This window comes from Rhinoraja longicauda, chromosome 9 (assembly GCF_053455715.1).
Source record: "Rhinoraja longicauda isolate Sanriku21f chromosome 9, sRhiLon1.1, whole genome shotgun sequence".
Lineage (NCBI taxonomy): Eukaryota > Metazoa > Chordata > Chondrichthyes > Rajiformes > Arhynchobatidae > Rhinoraja > Rhinoraja longicauda.
In genome coordinates, this window is record NC_135961.1 from 34931878 (window position 1) to 34947180 (window position 15303).

Here is a 15303-nt window from a genome sequence, read left to right on the forward strand (position 1 = left end):
ATCTGCTTGTCAGAATATGTTACCCCAACAGCCCGCTGCATCACCTCTCCCCTTAACCCCACCCGCACCATGCACCATTTCTCCCCTCCCCCAACAATCTTTTCACTTCTTAACTTGCTGCCAGATACGGAAATTGGTTAAAACAGAATCTTGGCCTCGGTAACCAAGTGAACTACAAGAGACTGCAGATGTTGGAATCCTGAGCTAAACACAACACAGGGTTTCTGGTGAGCGCCCCTCTTCAGACTGAAGAAGGGCCCTGATCTGAAACAATGTCAGTCCATGCCCTTCACAAATGCTACCTGATCTGCTGAGCACTTTGTGTTTAACTAAGGGAGCTAAATCAGCAAATGTTTGCATTTTCCAATTAATCAAAATTTCCAATTCATCTATAGAGTATTAATTAAATTCCCTGTCATTCCTTGTCAGTATGTATTCGTTGAACCAATAGCACTTGCTGTTTAAATTCAATTCATATCTTTAAAGGAGCTTGATGGTAAAAAAAATTTCATACCATTGTTTTTGTTGTTTATATACACAAACTTTCTCCCAGATGACACATTAAATATAATGCCATCTTTTGAAAATTCAAAGCATTTTCAGCATTTATTTGAATGGATAGCTTAATTACTCATTTAAAGGATGGAAATTTGCAGGATACACAAGCAGTCTATGTATCATCCACATTGTAAATGCACTTATTTTTGTATGGTTGCTGTTATGCTAATGTAAACTGTTTAATAGCTGCATGTTTAGTAAATCCAAAGATGAATCAATTTTTAGAAATGATTACAAGGTGTATAATTATTAAAATTAATATTCTTTTCTGTAATTGCATAACTTTTTATAATAGCAATATAACTTTTTAATAATTTGTTCCTCTCCCGACTATATTTTGTGGCAATTTTCAAAAGAAAAAGGAGCACAGAATAACAGAACAAACACTTGTCATATTCGAAAAGCTCTGCAGTAACTGTAAAGGACGGACGTTGCTTTACAATTCTGCTGAGATTGTTGTGGGAAGAATAATGAGTGAATGACGGATGCAGCCCCATTGTGAAAGTCATCGTGGGGCTCCTCTGGCAAACCTCCTGGAGAACAGCTGAAGATTGATATTTGATGAAAGTTGGCAAAGGGAATCGAAACAGTGTAATAATCTTAAAAATAAGCAGGCTGATCAGTGCTTTGAATTATAGTTGCTCCTTATTTTTTGCCAATAACAGTTATAAAATATGCACAGCCAAAACAACACTGCAAGCAATTTTCAAATGAACATATTGAAAGATGAGCTTTTTTAAACTTGTTGTTAATGATTGACACATAGCAACTGATTCTCATTCATTCTTTATGAATGCACAAAAGAGTACCTTGGCCTGAAGAATAGCTGGTTTCTGGAACAAGCTGCCAGAAGTGCTGGTGGATGCAGGAACAGTAAGAACATTTAAAAGGCATCTTGACAGGTACTTGAAAGAGCAGGGGATTAGTATAGATGGGCATGGTGGTCAGCACAGACGTGGTTAGCCAAAGGGGCTGTTTCTATGATGTAGAACTCTATAAAGTTTAAACGTTAATATTTTTCATGAAAAACAAGGCACAAGTTTACATTAAAGGCATATCATTGGAAGTATTTACTTTCCACAGCTCAGTACACAGTTGAGGAACTAGCATATTCTTTTTATTTAAACCTGCAGATGCTGGACATCTAAAATATTTTTTAAACTTTAGTTGCGTGCTAACCAGTCAACGGAAAGACAACACATGATCACAATCGAGCCATTCACAATGTACAAATACATAATAAGGGAATAATGTTTGGAGCAAGATAAAACCAGTAAAGTCCGATCAAAGATGGTCCGAGGGTTCCCAATGAGGTAGATAGTAGTTCAGGATTGCTCTCTAGTTGTGGTAGGATGGTTCAGTTGCCTGATAACAGCTGGGAAGAAACTGTCCCTGAATCTGGAGTTGTGCTTTTTCACATTTCTATACCTTTTGCCCGATGGCAGAGGGGAGAAGATGGAGTGGCCAGGGTGCAACTCGTCCTTGATAATGCTGCTGGCTTTACAGAGGCAGCGTGAGTAAATGAAAGAAAGGTTGCGTTGTGTGGTGGTCTGGGCTGCGTCCACAATTCGCTGTAATTTCATGGTAACAGAGGAACAGTGTTAACAGAGGAATATTCCTCCATAGTACTGGGAGACAATGCAAAGGTGTTGTCAATGAAAGCTAGAGCACAGTTTTATGGATACAATCTACCAGTGCTTGGAAGAGTTTTATTGTGGACATTAATAGAAGAAAGAAAAGAATCTAATGGGCTACCTGCTTATGTTGCAGCTGCCAGTACAAGTTGGCTCCAGGAACATGTTGCGGATCTAAGCCGAAGGTAAGAGTGAATCAGAAATATTGCTTATGGCAATGTGTTATTGACCCTATATTAAAAAACATATTGATCACCTGTACAGCTTGATTTGAGTTTATCTAACACTATTGAGTATAGACATTTGGGGGGGGGGGTCATGTTGCAGTTAAGACGTTGGTGAGGGTATATTTAGAGTATTATGTTCAGTTTAGGGTGCAAATTTATAGAAAATATGTTGTCAAGCACAGGAGGATGAGGGGTGATCTTATAGAAGCTTACGAAATCGTGAGAGCAATAGATCGGGTAAACACACAGAGTCTCTTGCCCAGAGTAGGGGACTAGAGGACATAGGTTTAAAGTGAGGGTAGAAAGATTTAATAGGAACCTGAGGGGTAACATTTTTTACACAAAGGGTGGAGGGTATTTGGAATAAACTGCCAGAGGTGGTAGTTAAGGCAGGTACTATCGTAATGTTTAAGAAACATTCAGACAGGTGGACAGGATAGGGCTAGAGGGATAAGGGCTAAACACAGGCAGGTGGGACTAGTGCAGATGGGACATGTTGGTTGGTGTGGGCAGGTTGGACAGCTGGGCCTGTTTCCATCGTGTATGACTCTTTGATTCTATGCACTTCAACTATATTTGAGAGTTGATGACCATAGTTGATGGATAGAATCAAAGATTTGCAACACTGACGGAGCAAATCTAAACGGAGCAACCCAGCCTAATGTACGTTGTAGCATTAGGTCACGGCTCCTCTCGTGCACATCCAAGTTATTTTTAAAATGTAGACACAGGAGACTACAGTTGCTGAAATCTGGAGCAACAAACTGCTGGAAGATCTCAGCAGGTCGAGCAGCATCTGTGAATGGAAACGAACACGCAACCCAAAACATCACTGTTCATTTCCCTCCACAGTTACTGCTTGACTCGCTGAGTTCCTACAGGAGTTTATTTTTTGCTATTTTTAAATTTCAGACGCCATACCAAGCCCTGAGAGAAAACTTGTTTTCTTACCTCCCTCCTATCAATTACTTAAAATCGATGTCCTCCACCATTTAAGTCGCCAATCTATCTTATTTGTTTCAAATAAATCATTTAATCTTTCTTCATAGCTACATTTTTTTTCCAGTCCAGTAAATCTCCTCTCCAACTTCTCCATTGAAAATGCACCTTTCTGTAATGTGGTGATCTAAGCTATGTACAGTACTCGGCCCATTGTATACCTATCATAAACAGTTATAACAGGACCCCCAGAAGGAACTGCAGATGCTGGTTTAAACCTTCTTGGGTCTTGACCCAAAACGTCACCCATTCCTTCTCTCCAGAGATGCTGCATGTCCTGCTGAGTTACTCCAGCTTTTTGTGTCTATCCTCCAAATGTTATGTTCCATGCCTTGGTCAATAAAGGAATGCACTCTAAAAGGATGTCATTGTATCATCATGTCCCGCTGCCTCTGAAAATTTGTGGACATGCACACCAAAGTTTCTCTGTTCCTCAGAACCTAGTTATCTTCCCAGATTATCCACATCAGTTGTATGTCCCCACATCTCCCCAGATTGTATTCTATTTGCCACATTTCTGCTCTGCTGAGCAGACCACCAAATCTTCCCACAGTCTAAAGTTTTCTTCCTCACCTACAAAGCCACTTTTCACACTCACTGCAAGCTTGTTTATTATGCCTCCTACTTTTAAATCCACCCTCAACATTTACTGCAAAAACAAGGTTCAGAGTACTTCATATTATGATGGACTTCATTCAAAAGAAGGCCCATGAAATATTACCATTTGTCTCCATTGTTGGGTTCAGTTTTTCTCACTATTGAATCCGCATTGAATAGTTTTTTGACCACCCTCTCATGACAAACGTTATCAAAAACCTATTTTAAAATCTATATAGATCACATCCAAACCACCATCCGCATCGGCCTCCTTGCAAGCTCCTCAGAAAACACGATCAATGTGTGAGATCCGACTTTCCATTATCAAATGCACGATGACTATCTTTGATTAATCTCTATCTTTCGAATGAAGATTTATATGGTCCATCAGAATTGATTTAAATAATTTACCCACTTTACATTAAACCAACTGGCTTGCATTTACACAATTTATCCCTTTCACCCATTTTAAACAATGATAGAACACAAGCAGTTTTCCAGTCCTCTGTTATCAAGATAGGTAGGTTTTGCTAATGCAGGTAATTTGAACAGAGTTTCTTCAGCCATTAGAAGCCTTATGTAAAGTCTCCATTACCACAAAAGAAATCATTGTGTGGAAGAGTGTAATTTAAGCCATCTTCAAAACCTAAATTAAATACCTTGATCTCACTACAAGATGCCAAATTAGAAGTTTTTGAAGTAGCTGAAGGGTAATTGTTGCTCTAATTTGTTCTTTCCTCACAATCGGACAGATTGATGTGATTTAGATAAAGATTAACCTTGTTGAGTAGGGGCATAGCACTGATCACACAGCGTCCCAGTGGACTGCACTTTCACAAAACCACCTGCAAAAGATCAAACATTTGAGAAGTTTGTGTTGCAATCACAAACTCGCCTTGTGGGCAAGAAAATAATCCTGTAGTCAGGGGAACTGTGTCTTTCACACCAGCTTCGTTTAATGTACGTTAACTGCAAGTATACATACAGGTAACTGTAAATACAGTTACACTGTATGCTGAACCATCCTATCATCAACTAAAGAACAGTCCTGACCTACCATCCATACTCTGGAGCCCCTCTGACTATCTGGAATTGGACTTTACTGGAATTTGTCTTGCGCTAACCATGATTCTCTCCTGTACCTCAATGGTTCAATGGTCCTTTATTGTCGCGTGTACCATTTAAGGTACAGTGAAATTTGATTTACCATACAGTCTTACCAGAAAAAAGCAACAAGTCACACAACTACATAAAAGTTAACATTAACATCTACCACAGAGGCCCCTCCACAATCAAATGTACACTGGACAGCTTGATTGTAATCATGTAGAGTCTTTCCACTGACTGAATAGCACACAATAAAAACCGCATGTACCTCGGTTGTGACAATAAACTAAACTAAACTAAATATTTACACTGTAGCTCCAAATTTAAAATTGTTTTGCCGTTATTAATGTTTATGTCATGCTTTAAAAACAAGGATACATTGGCACCTGCATTTTATGGGAAAGGGCAAACTTGAACATATGAATAGTATAATATACAGTATAGCATATTGTTTAATACATAAAATAAATACCCTGGAGTAACATCAGGGCTGTAATTTCATCGTTGAACTCTGATAATTATAAAGCACTAAAGCTTCACTCTTGAAGATGATTACATCATCTTCAACCTTGGATCAGGTTACAGCTTCTCAATCACACCCAGGGATTCACTATTTTATTATGTGAGTGGATTTGAGAGAGTTGTTTTGCAAATGGACATTTTTTTTTGCCAGCTGCACAAATGTTAGTTATTTCCATCCATTTATTCTTTACTGTTTGTGGTTTGAAAACCTTAAAAAGTCATTGCAAATAAAAATTACAATTAGTGTAGACAATATTGGCAGACAAAATAGAGCTGCAAACCATTTTTAAAATGGTTCTTACTTTTACCAAGTCTTGTCGTGATATACAAAACAATTTGTCTGCCTGTGGATTCTTCAATTTATTCATGCTGAAAGTGAGAAATTTTTCTAAACAGCATACAAAAAATTCTCAGTGTGGCAAAATTGATATAACAAGCCTTAATCTGGAATCAGGCAAAAAAACAAAATGCTGGAGGAACTCAGCAGGTCAGGCAGCAGCATCTGTGGTGGGAAAAGGACAGTAGACACTTCAGTTCAGGTCCCTTCTTCAGTCTCAAGAAGGGTCCTGACCAAAACATCATCAGAACATTTTCTTCCACAGATCCTGCCTGACCCATTGAGTTTCTCCAGCACTTTGTTTTTTGCTTGTGTCTGTGCTCACTTTGACCATTCCACTACATTAATAGAGTTGCCAAGTTATCTCCTTGCAGGCTATGTTTCCACAACTCCTGATGAAAACTGCCAGGACAGCAGTTCTTAGTATTAATTGATGGGATAACAAGGATAACTTCTAAAGTTTTGAAGTTTTCGATCATGTACAGGCAGATGAGATCAGTTTAACTTGGCATCATGTTCAGGACAAACATTGTGGGCCGAAGGGCCCTTCTTATGCTGTACTGTTCTATGTTCTAAAAAGTGTTGTTATAATGATAACATCAAATTTTGTATCCATAATGTTGTTAGTCAATAAATTAAATGATGGTATTATACTTATGAAGACTATGAAATAGTTTCAGAAAATAACTATTTCTGAAAATCTTATTTATATTTCACTTTCAGCTTATGTGGAATAATTCCAAGTCTAAGCAGCATTTTGCTTCCTCGTATGAACCCATTTGTCCTAATTGACCTTGCAGGAGCATTGGCACTTTGCATCACCTACATGTTGATTGAAATAAAGTAAGTGGTGTACATTACATGTTCTGCATTACCATTAAACTATGACACATTTGAAAACCAGACAGAAAATGCGGTTAACAAATCTAAATTTTTTGAAATTGCTCATGGAAACAACAAACCTCACCTGTGATTTCCCTTCTCTGCAGAATTAATTAAGTTATTCTTAGTGTGTCTCTTTCAATGTCTCACCACACACCCCTGCTTTTGTCTTTTCCTACACCATGTGGACACAGCCCAGACCATCACGCAAACCAAACTCCTTTCCATTTACCCCATTTACACTTCACATTGCCTCATCAAAGCCACCAGCATAATCAAGGACCAGTCTCACCCCCCCCCCCCCCCGCCCCCGCCATTCCCTCTTCTCCCCTCTCCCATCAGGCAACAGGTACAGAAACTTGAAAAGGCATATCTCCAGATTCAGGGACAATTTCTTCCCAGTCATTATCCGGCAACTGAACAGTCCTCTCACCAGCTAGAATGCAGTCCTGACCTCCCATCTACTTCATTGGAGACCTTTGAACTATCTTCAATGGACTTTACTGGACTTTATCTTGCACTAAATGTTATACCCTTTATCCTGTATCTGTACACTTTTAAGGGCTTGATTGTAATCATGTATAGTCTTTTCATTGACTGGATAGCATGCAATCAGTCAGCAGAAAGACAATACATGATTACAATCGAGCCATTTACAGAGTATAAATAAATGATAAGGGAATAACGTTTAGTACAAGGTAAAGCCAGCAAAGTCCGATCAAAGGTAGCCCGAGGGTCACCAAAGAGGTCGATAGTAGTTCAGCAGTGCTCTCTAGTTGTGGTAGGATGGTTCAGTTGCCTGATAACAGCTGGGAAGAAACTGTACCTCGGTACATGCAACAATAATAAACTAAACCTAAACGTCCATTTGAGCATAAATTTCTTTTCTGCCAACCTTTTTGACTGCAACGTTTCCCTTGCCTATTTCCTAGTTTTTATACAACCTCTGGTCATATTTCAAAGAAGGAATCTGTAAGCATGAAGTAATTGCCTTATTTTTTATTCGAAGGATGTGGACTTCACAGGTTGAATTAGTGTTTAATTGCTCGTCAATAATTGCCCTTGAGAAGTTGCCTTCTTGAACCGTTGCATTTCTGTCAGGGAGAAAGTTCTGGGATTTTAACCCAGCAATGGTGACCCAACAGTTGCCTGTTTTTTTTGTTTTTGTTGACAGCATCCAGTTCTAACTCCATTCTTCTCAATCTCACAGATGTGTTGTGAATCTGCTCAACTGGCATTATAATTAAATCAGATTTTCTTAACTAAACTGCATCCTTTTGCATAACAGAAAATCAATCAGTATAAAACTACAATATCTTGAGCTCAACAGATTCTCAAACCCAGTCATTCACAGTAACTGTTCAGTCTGCTGTTCTCCACCACCTTTCCAACGTCAATCTCTCCAAAACCAGGACTATTTGTTGCCAATTTCTCCAAGGTTTTCATGTTCCCCACTCTCCATCGACTTATTCAAACTATGCTGCTGCTTTCATAGATCTTAAATCCTGAATCTTAAATCTTCGATCCTCCCTGACCTATATTAACACTGTAATCTTAGATCATAAATCTTTGGTCCATTTTATAATTTTCTTTGTATCTTTACTCATCCTCAGTATGTCCTTTTGTTCTACAGCGCTTTGAATGTAAAATACAGAAATTGGGCTTTGAAAATAATGAGTGTGATGGAGTTTAATCGTGTGTCTTCATCCAATCCTTGTACTCCATCTCAGCCTTTCAGCATTATCTTTCCATTCTATTTTCTGTTTAACTAATCTAGTTTCCTTTAAAAGGATCTTATCTACCAAGGGAAGTAAATTCCACTTTCTAAAGACTCTTCTTATTTTCTTTATGGATTTATAAGTAGCTTGTATGCGCAACTCCTAGTTTTGTTTTACACATGGGAGGAAACCTCTGCTTTTCCATTGGTCATATTTTAAAGATCTCTTATCATGACACCTCTGGCCTTTTCTTTTCTTCAAAAAAAATCCCCCACCTCTTCGCTTTCTTGTTTGTAGTAGTTTCTGAGTTATGGTACTATCCATGTTTTGGTAGTTTCCCCAATTCCACTTTTGATTGTCAGGTGGTGAGAATTGTGCATGGTCCTGTTTATGTAAGTTTAACATTACTTCAATGTTTTTACATTCATTACTTTTAAAAATATGTTCAGATATCTTGTTGAAATAAATTCCAATGCCCTGTTGAAATTTCACTAATATTCTTAATCTTAACCTCTTAATCTTAATCTTAAAATTTTGTTCACCTATATCCTAGCTCTATTTTGCTGTTCAGCCCCATTCATGTTTGAAGGTGACCATTCTACTTTTTTTGTATCAAACTGCATCAACTCTTCTTTAGATGCGATAATGGCCATTTGGCACTTTACCGTTCAATCTGCATACTTCTTAATTTTACCTTTATCTAAGTTATTAATATTGTTATTTGTTCCAAAATTGAAATAATTTATATAATGGTATATATAAATAATATTTTTCTAATGTTACTTTCATCTAAGTTACTGATATTAAGTTAATTGTGCCCAAATTGATTTCACATATAACGGTTTATATAAATTTTGAATTTCTATGGAGCCAGACCTGGTCATGCTAAACCATTTTCTAAATTCCTGAAATCAGAATAACTAGCTTTTACCTGCTTTAATTTTATCTAATAGCCATGACCTCCGGCATGTGACCTTGTGTGCTGTCAGCTATCTTTATCTTACATAAAGAAATTCCTTTCTTAAACCTCTTTGCCTCTTCATTTCTGTGTCCACATTTAAAACACTCTTGTCACCCATCATTCAGACAAACTTTCAATTGTATCCTTTGTGGTCTGTATCTGCTTTCTCCTTACCTGAAGAATCATGTTAAATGTGCTATATAGATGCAAATAGTTAACTCCTTTTAACAAGAAATAGGAAGTGTAGCACAGTGGCTGCTTCACAGCACCAGAGGCCCGGGCTCGATCCAGACTACGGGTGCAGTCTGTGCGGAGTTTGTCTGTTTTCCCTGTGCCGCACGTTTCCTCCCAGATTCCAAAGATGTACATGTTTGTAGGTTGATTGGCCTCTGTAAATTGCCCGTAGTGTGTGGGATGCAAATGTGGGATAACATGGAACTAGTGTACGGGGGATTGATGGACTCATCATGGACTCGGTGAACTGATAGGCCTGTTTCCACGCTGTATCTTTAAACTAAAAAAAATAAAGTCTATATCATTAACCTTAACTCACCAACTATTTTTCTCCTCCATTCCCAGTAATTATTTTGCTGTGGATACAGCTTCAGCTATAGCTATCGCAGTTATGACATTTGGCACCATGTATCCAATGAGTGTCTACAGTGGAAAGGTGCTACTTCAGGTAGGCGATCTCATATCAAATGTCCAACCAAATAAAAGAAAATATATCTGATTAGCAATAAATTAAGTTCTTGCTAGAATTGTGTAGAATAAAACATAATTTATTTTCAAAAGAATCATATGATTGACACATGATTGAGTGTGTCAAATTTTAATATTGTATGATTTGTATACTTTGGTCCTCTTGCATCATGGGAGAATATTTGGCATTTTATAACATGCATAAACAATTCCTCTTGGGTGGCTTACAATCCAACTGTATGAACATCAAATTCTCCAATTTTAAATATAGCCTACCCCCCCTTTTTTTTGCACCCCTCTCTCCCCGATGCCCCAACTGGACTCGCACCTGTTGGGCCCCTCCCCTTCCACCTACATTCTTTCCTTTAGCTTCACCATTCATAACTCCTCAATCCTTTTGTCTCAAACATTCATGCATTTAGATGGACATGGGCTGGGGATAGTCAGTGGGAGGTCGTGTCTCACGAATCTAATTGAGTTTTTTGAAGACGTGAGCAAAAAGGTTGATGCGGGCAGAGCTGTAGGTATATAAGGACTTCAGCAAAGCATTCGACAAGGTTCCACATGGTAGGCTGCTCTGGAAAGTTAGATCGCAAGGGATCTAAGGAGAGATAGCTGAATGGATAGAACACTGGCTTCATGGAAGGAAGCAGAGGGTGATGGTGGAAGGTTGCTTCTCGGACTGGAGGACTGTGACTAGCGGTGTGTCTCAGGGTTCATCTATATCAATGATTTGGATGAGAACATACATGGCAAGATTAGCAAGTTTGCTGATGATACAAAAGTGGGTGATTTTGCAGGTAGTGAAGATGGTTGTGAAAAATTGCAGCAGGATCTTGATCGATTGGCCAACTGGGTTGAGGAATGGTTGATGGAATTTAATACAGAGGAATGCGAGGTGTTGCATTTTGGGAAGTCTAATATGGGCAGGACCTACAGAATGAATGGTAGGGCTCTGGGAAGTATTGTAAAGTAGAGGGATCTAAGATGGCAGGTGCATGGTTCCTTGAAGGTGGAGTCACAGGTAGATCAGGTGATAAATAAGCTTTTGGCACATTGGCCTTCATCCGTCAGAGTATTGAGTATAAAAGTTGGGAGGATGCTACTGCAGAAGTTGCAGTTATAAGGACGTTGGTGAGTATTGTGTTAAATTCTGGGCACCATGTTATAAGATGTCAAGCTGGAATGGGTACAGAGAAGATTTACGAGGATGTTGCCAGAGCTAGAGGGTCTGAGCTATACGGAAGGGTTGAGTAGGATGGGACTCTATTCCTTGGAGTGCAGGAGATGAGGGGTGATCTTATAGAGGTGTATAAAATCATGAGAGGAGTAGGTTGGGTAGATCTCTTGCCCAGTGTAGATAAATCGAGGACCAGAGGACATAGGTTTAAAGTGATGGGGAAAAGATTTAATAGGAATCTGAGGGGTAACTTTTTCACACAAAGGGTGGAGGGTGTATGGTGTATGGAACAGGATGCCATAGGAGGTAGTTGAGGCAGGGACTATCCCAATATTTAAGAAACAGTTAGACAGGTACATGGATGGGACAGGTTTGGAGGGATGTGGACCAAACACAGACAGGTGGGACTAGTGTAGATGGGATATGTTGGTCGATGTGGGCAAGTTGGGCCGAAGGGCCTGTTTCCGCACTGTACCCCTTTATGACTCACACATTCCTTTCTCCTCTCTCCCCTTTGTCCAACCATCTGTCTATCAAAAACCTCCTCACCTGTATCCATCTATTACTTGCTCCACTTTCTCTACCCCCCTTCCCCTACACCACAATCAGTCTGAAGAAGGGTCCCGACTCAATACACCACCTATCCGTGTTCTCCAGAGATGTTGCCTGATCTGCTGAGTTATCCAGCATGTTGTGTCTTTATGACACTAAGTTGTTGATGGAATCAGTTTTTAGATTATCAATGAAGAGTACAGTATAAAAATCACTCTGTTACAGGAAGTGAGGTCCCGTTAGCAAGGAAAGGGGTTGAAAATGATGAAAGGCAGATGTTAATTTCATGAAAAGGTTTGTTCTTTGCATAAAGATGGTGCAATTTGTGACCCGTCTGGTATTTATTTTTGCAGACAACACCTTCGCATGTGATTGGGCAGTTGGACAAGCTTCTCAGAGAGGTATGCATTGGAATAAAGGTTCTTGAGAATAACAATAATATATTAGCTTCCTTTGTTTGATTCACTGTTTGAATCCTTTCTGTCTTGTATGTCACAAGTCATTTACCTAGATACATTCAGATACTGAAGAAGGGTCTCGACCCAAAACGTCACCCATTCCTTCTCTCTCGAGATGCTGCCTGACCTGCTGAGTTACTCCAGCATTTTGTGAATAAATCGATTTGTACCAGCATCTGCAGTTATTTTCTTATACCCAGATACATTAAACTGGAAGGCATTCATAGTGGCTAAATTTTCATTTTAACTAAATCACAGATCCATCTGTTTTTATTGCAACATTAAAGAATTTGGGATGTTCCCAATCACTCAGATATGAATAACTCAGCGGGTCAGGCAGCATCTCTGCAGAAAGGGAATATGTGGCGTTTCGGGTTGGACGCCTTCTTCAGACCTAAATGGTGTTCTGACCCGAAAAGTCATCTATCCTTTTCTCCAAGATGCTTTCTAACCTATTGAGTTACTCCAGCATTTTGTGTCTATCATTGGTATAAACAAGCATCTGCAGTTCCTTCCTACACCCAGATTGGAATATACTTGCATCTAACTTGACTTCCCACGAGTGCAAGTTGAGAAAACAAATTTGATTATTTGTGCACTCATAGGAGGCAGGGCCAGATGACTGAAAGTTTTTGAATATGAATGTAAAAAGATGAAGACGTTAATGGCTGCATCCAGAGTTAGAGTCATAGAGAGTAATGGAGTCATAACCACACCGACCAACATGTTCCATCTACACTAGAACCTGCTTTTGGCCCATATGCCTCCATAGCTCTCTTATCCATGTACCTATCTAAATGTTTCTTAAACATTTCTTTCTCAGGTTACTGTATTCCCTAAGCTGTTGAATTTCAGCTGGTTTAAGTGTTTTCATTGCTATATAATCCATTTAACATATTGTAGACTGACATTTTATTGCTATGTTGCTTGTGATATTGTCTTTCACTTGAGACATTAATTTGCAATGGATTTAGTGCACTTTTCAAGGAAGACTAGAGTGTCCTGGCCATCGCTGGTCGTTCAACGAACATTGCAAGTGGATAAACATATTGCAGGAGCATGCACTTGAATGTTATCTTATGCACTTAGTAAAATATCCCTATTAGTGATGAATTCCTGCAAATAAATATCTTCTAAGTTCTCTGTATTAGAAAAATGGCAAGGTATTTCATCTTTTTTAGTTTACTTTATTATTGTCATGTGTATCGACGTACAGTGAAAAGCTTTTGTTTGCATGCTTGCTATCCAGTCAAAGAAAAGACTATGCATGATTACAATCAAGCCGTCCGCAGTGTATAGGTAAAGGATAAAGGGTACTGCTGTTTCAGGATAGATGCAATAACAGAAGCATTAAGTTCCATGTAAGATTCCAGCATCTGCAGTTCCTTGTGTCGAGCAAAAGTACAAGTTGGATCTGAATAATAAAGGGAGAAACTGCTGGAAGCACTCAGCAGATCAGGTAGTATTAGTCAGGAAAGAAACTGTGTTGATGTTTTGGGTCAACTCTTCCTCAAAACTGGGGGAAGAGTGGAGGGTGTAGGTCTTCAGCCCTGATTCCCTTGTGTTCATCGCCCAGTTGTGAAGATGGGTCCCTAACCCAACATTAACTGATTTCTCTTTTCACAGCTGCTGTTTAACTGGTTCTTCCAGCATTTCTACTGTTGTTTCAGATTCTGCAGTTTTAATTGTTTTCGAAATTGATTTATTAGTCTTTTTCAAGATTACTGAACGCCATGTCCTTTGGCAACATAACTGCCTTGTGAGGAGTTAAATTGAGTGGCTGACATGTAGGACAATAGATTGTGCAGCTAACGGCTGGAAGAAACATGGCAGCATAAAGCAGCAGCAAAAAGTTGGTTGGCGTGGACACAGTGGGCCGAAGGGCCTGTTTCCATGCTCTATCCATCTGTATCTAAAAAGATAGTTTGACAGCATCATAATAATGCTCTTTCAAAACCAAAGCGTTCTGCTATGTAATTTTTCTGTGCTTCCACGGTTAAGTAACTTGACAAGTCCTAATGAAAGCAGTTAAAAAAAGTAGAAGCTGCCTATAAGTAAGTCTTAAAATGTCACTGCAAGTTAATAGTTTGGTGTTTCTGTGGCAGGTCTCCACTTTGGATGGTGTTCTTGAAGTGCGGAATGAACATTTTTGGACCCTAGGATTTGGAACTTTGGTATGATCCTTAAATGTGAATTTAATAGTGACAAACTTAAGTGCTCTGAGTCATTAATGACTATCACCTCTTCATCCTTGTGTAACCAATTCCCTGATGTCGCTACCTCATATTGTAATAAATATCAATTACCTCTTATTGTAATAAACTCCTATAGATAGATGCCTCATAGAAACATAGAAAATAGGTGCAGGAGGAGGCCGTTCGGCCCTTCAAGCCAGCACCGCCATTCATTGTGATCATGGCTGATCTTCCACAATCAACCCGTGCCTGCCTTCTCCCCATATCTCTTGATTCCACTAGCCCCTAGAGCTCTATCTAACTCTCTCTTAAATCCATCCAGTGATTTGGCTTCCACTGCCCTCTGTGGCAGAGAATTCCACAAATTCACAACTCTCTGGGTGAAAAAGTTGCTTCTCACCTCAGTTTTAAATGGCCTCCCCTTTATTCTAAGACTGTGGCCCCTGGTTCTGGACTCGCCCAACATTGGGAACATTTTTCCTGCATCCAGCTTGTCCAGTCCTTTTATAATTTTATATGTTTCTAAGATCCCCTCTCATCCTTCTAAACTCCAGTGAATACAAGCCTAGTCTTTTCAATCTTTCCTTAAAGCGCTAGAGTCCCGAGTTCGATCTTGATCTCGGGTGCTTTCCATGTGGAGTTTGCACATTCTCCCTGTGACCACGGATTTCCTC

At 39.2% G+C, this 15303-nt stretch overlaps 1 protein-coding gene across 1 annotated transcript in view; it reads left to right on the forward strand.

The window, feature by feature from the left end:
- The window catches only part of slc30a6 (solute carrier family 30 member 6), a 117443-nt gene that overhangs the window by 75742 nt on the left and 26398 nt on the right, over positions 1-15303 (forward strand). Inside the window, exons 10-14 of the mRNA XM_078405096.1 lie at positions 2329-2377; positions 6705-6824; positions 10122-10224; positions 12330-12377; positions 14540-14608. Coding sequence (XP_078261222.1) covers positions 2329-2377; positions 6705-6824; positions 10122-10224; positions 12330-12377; positions 14540-14608 — 389 coding nt within the window. The remainder of the gene's footprint in view (positions 1-2328; positions 2378-6704; positions 6825-10121; positions 10225-12329; positions 12378-14539; positions 14609-15303) is intronic.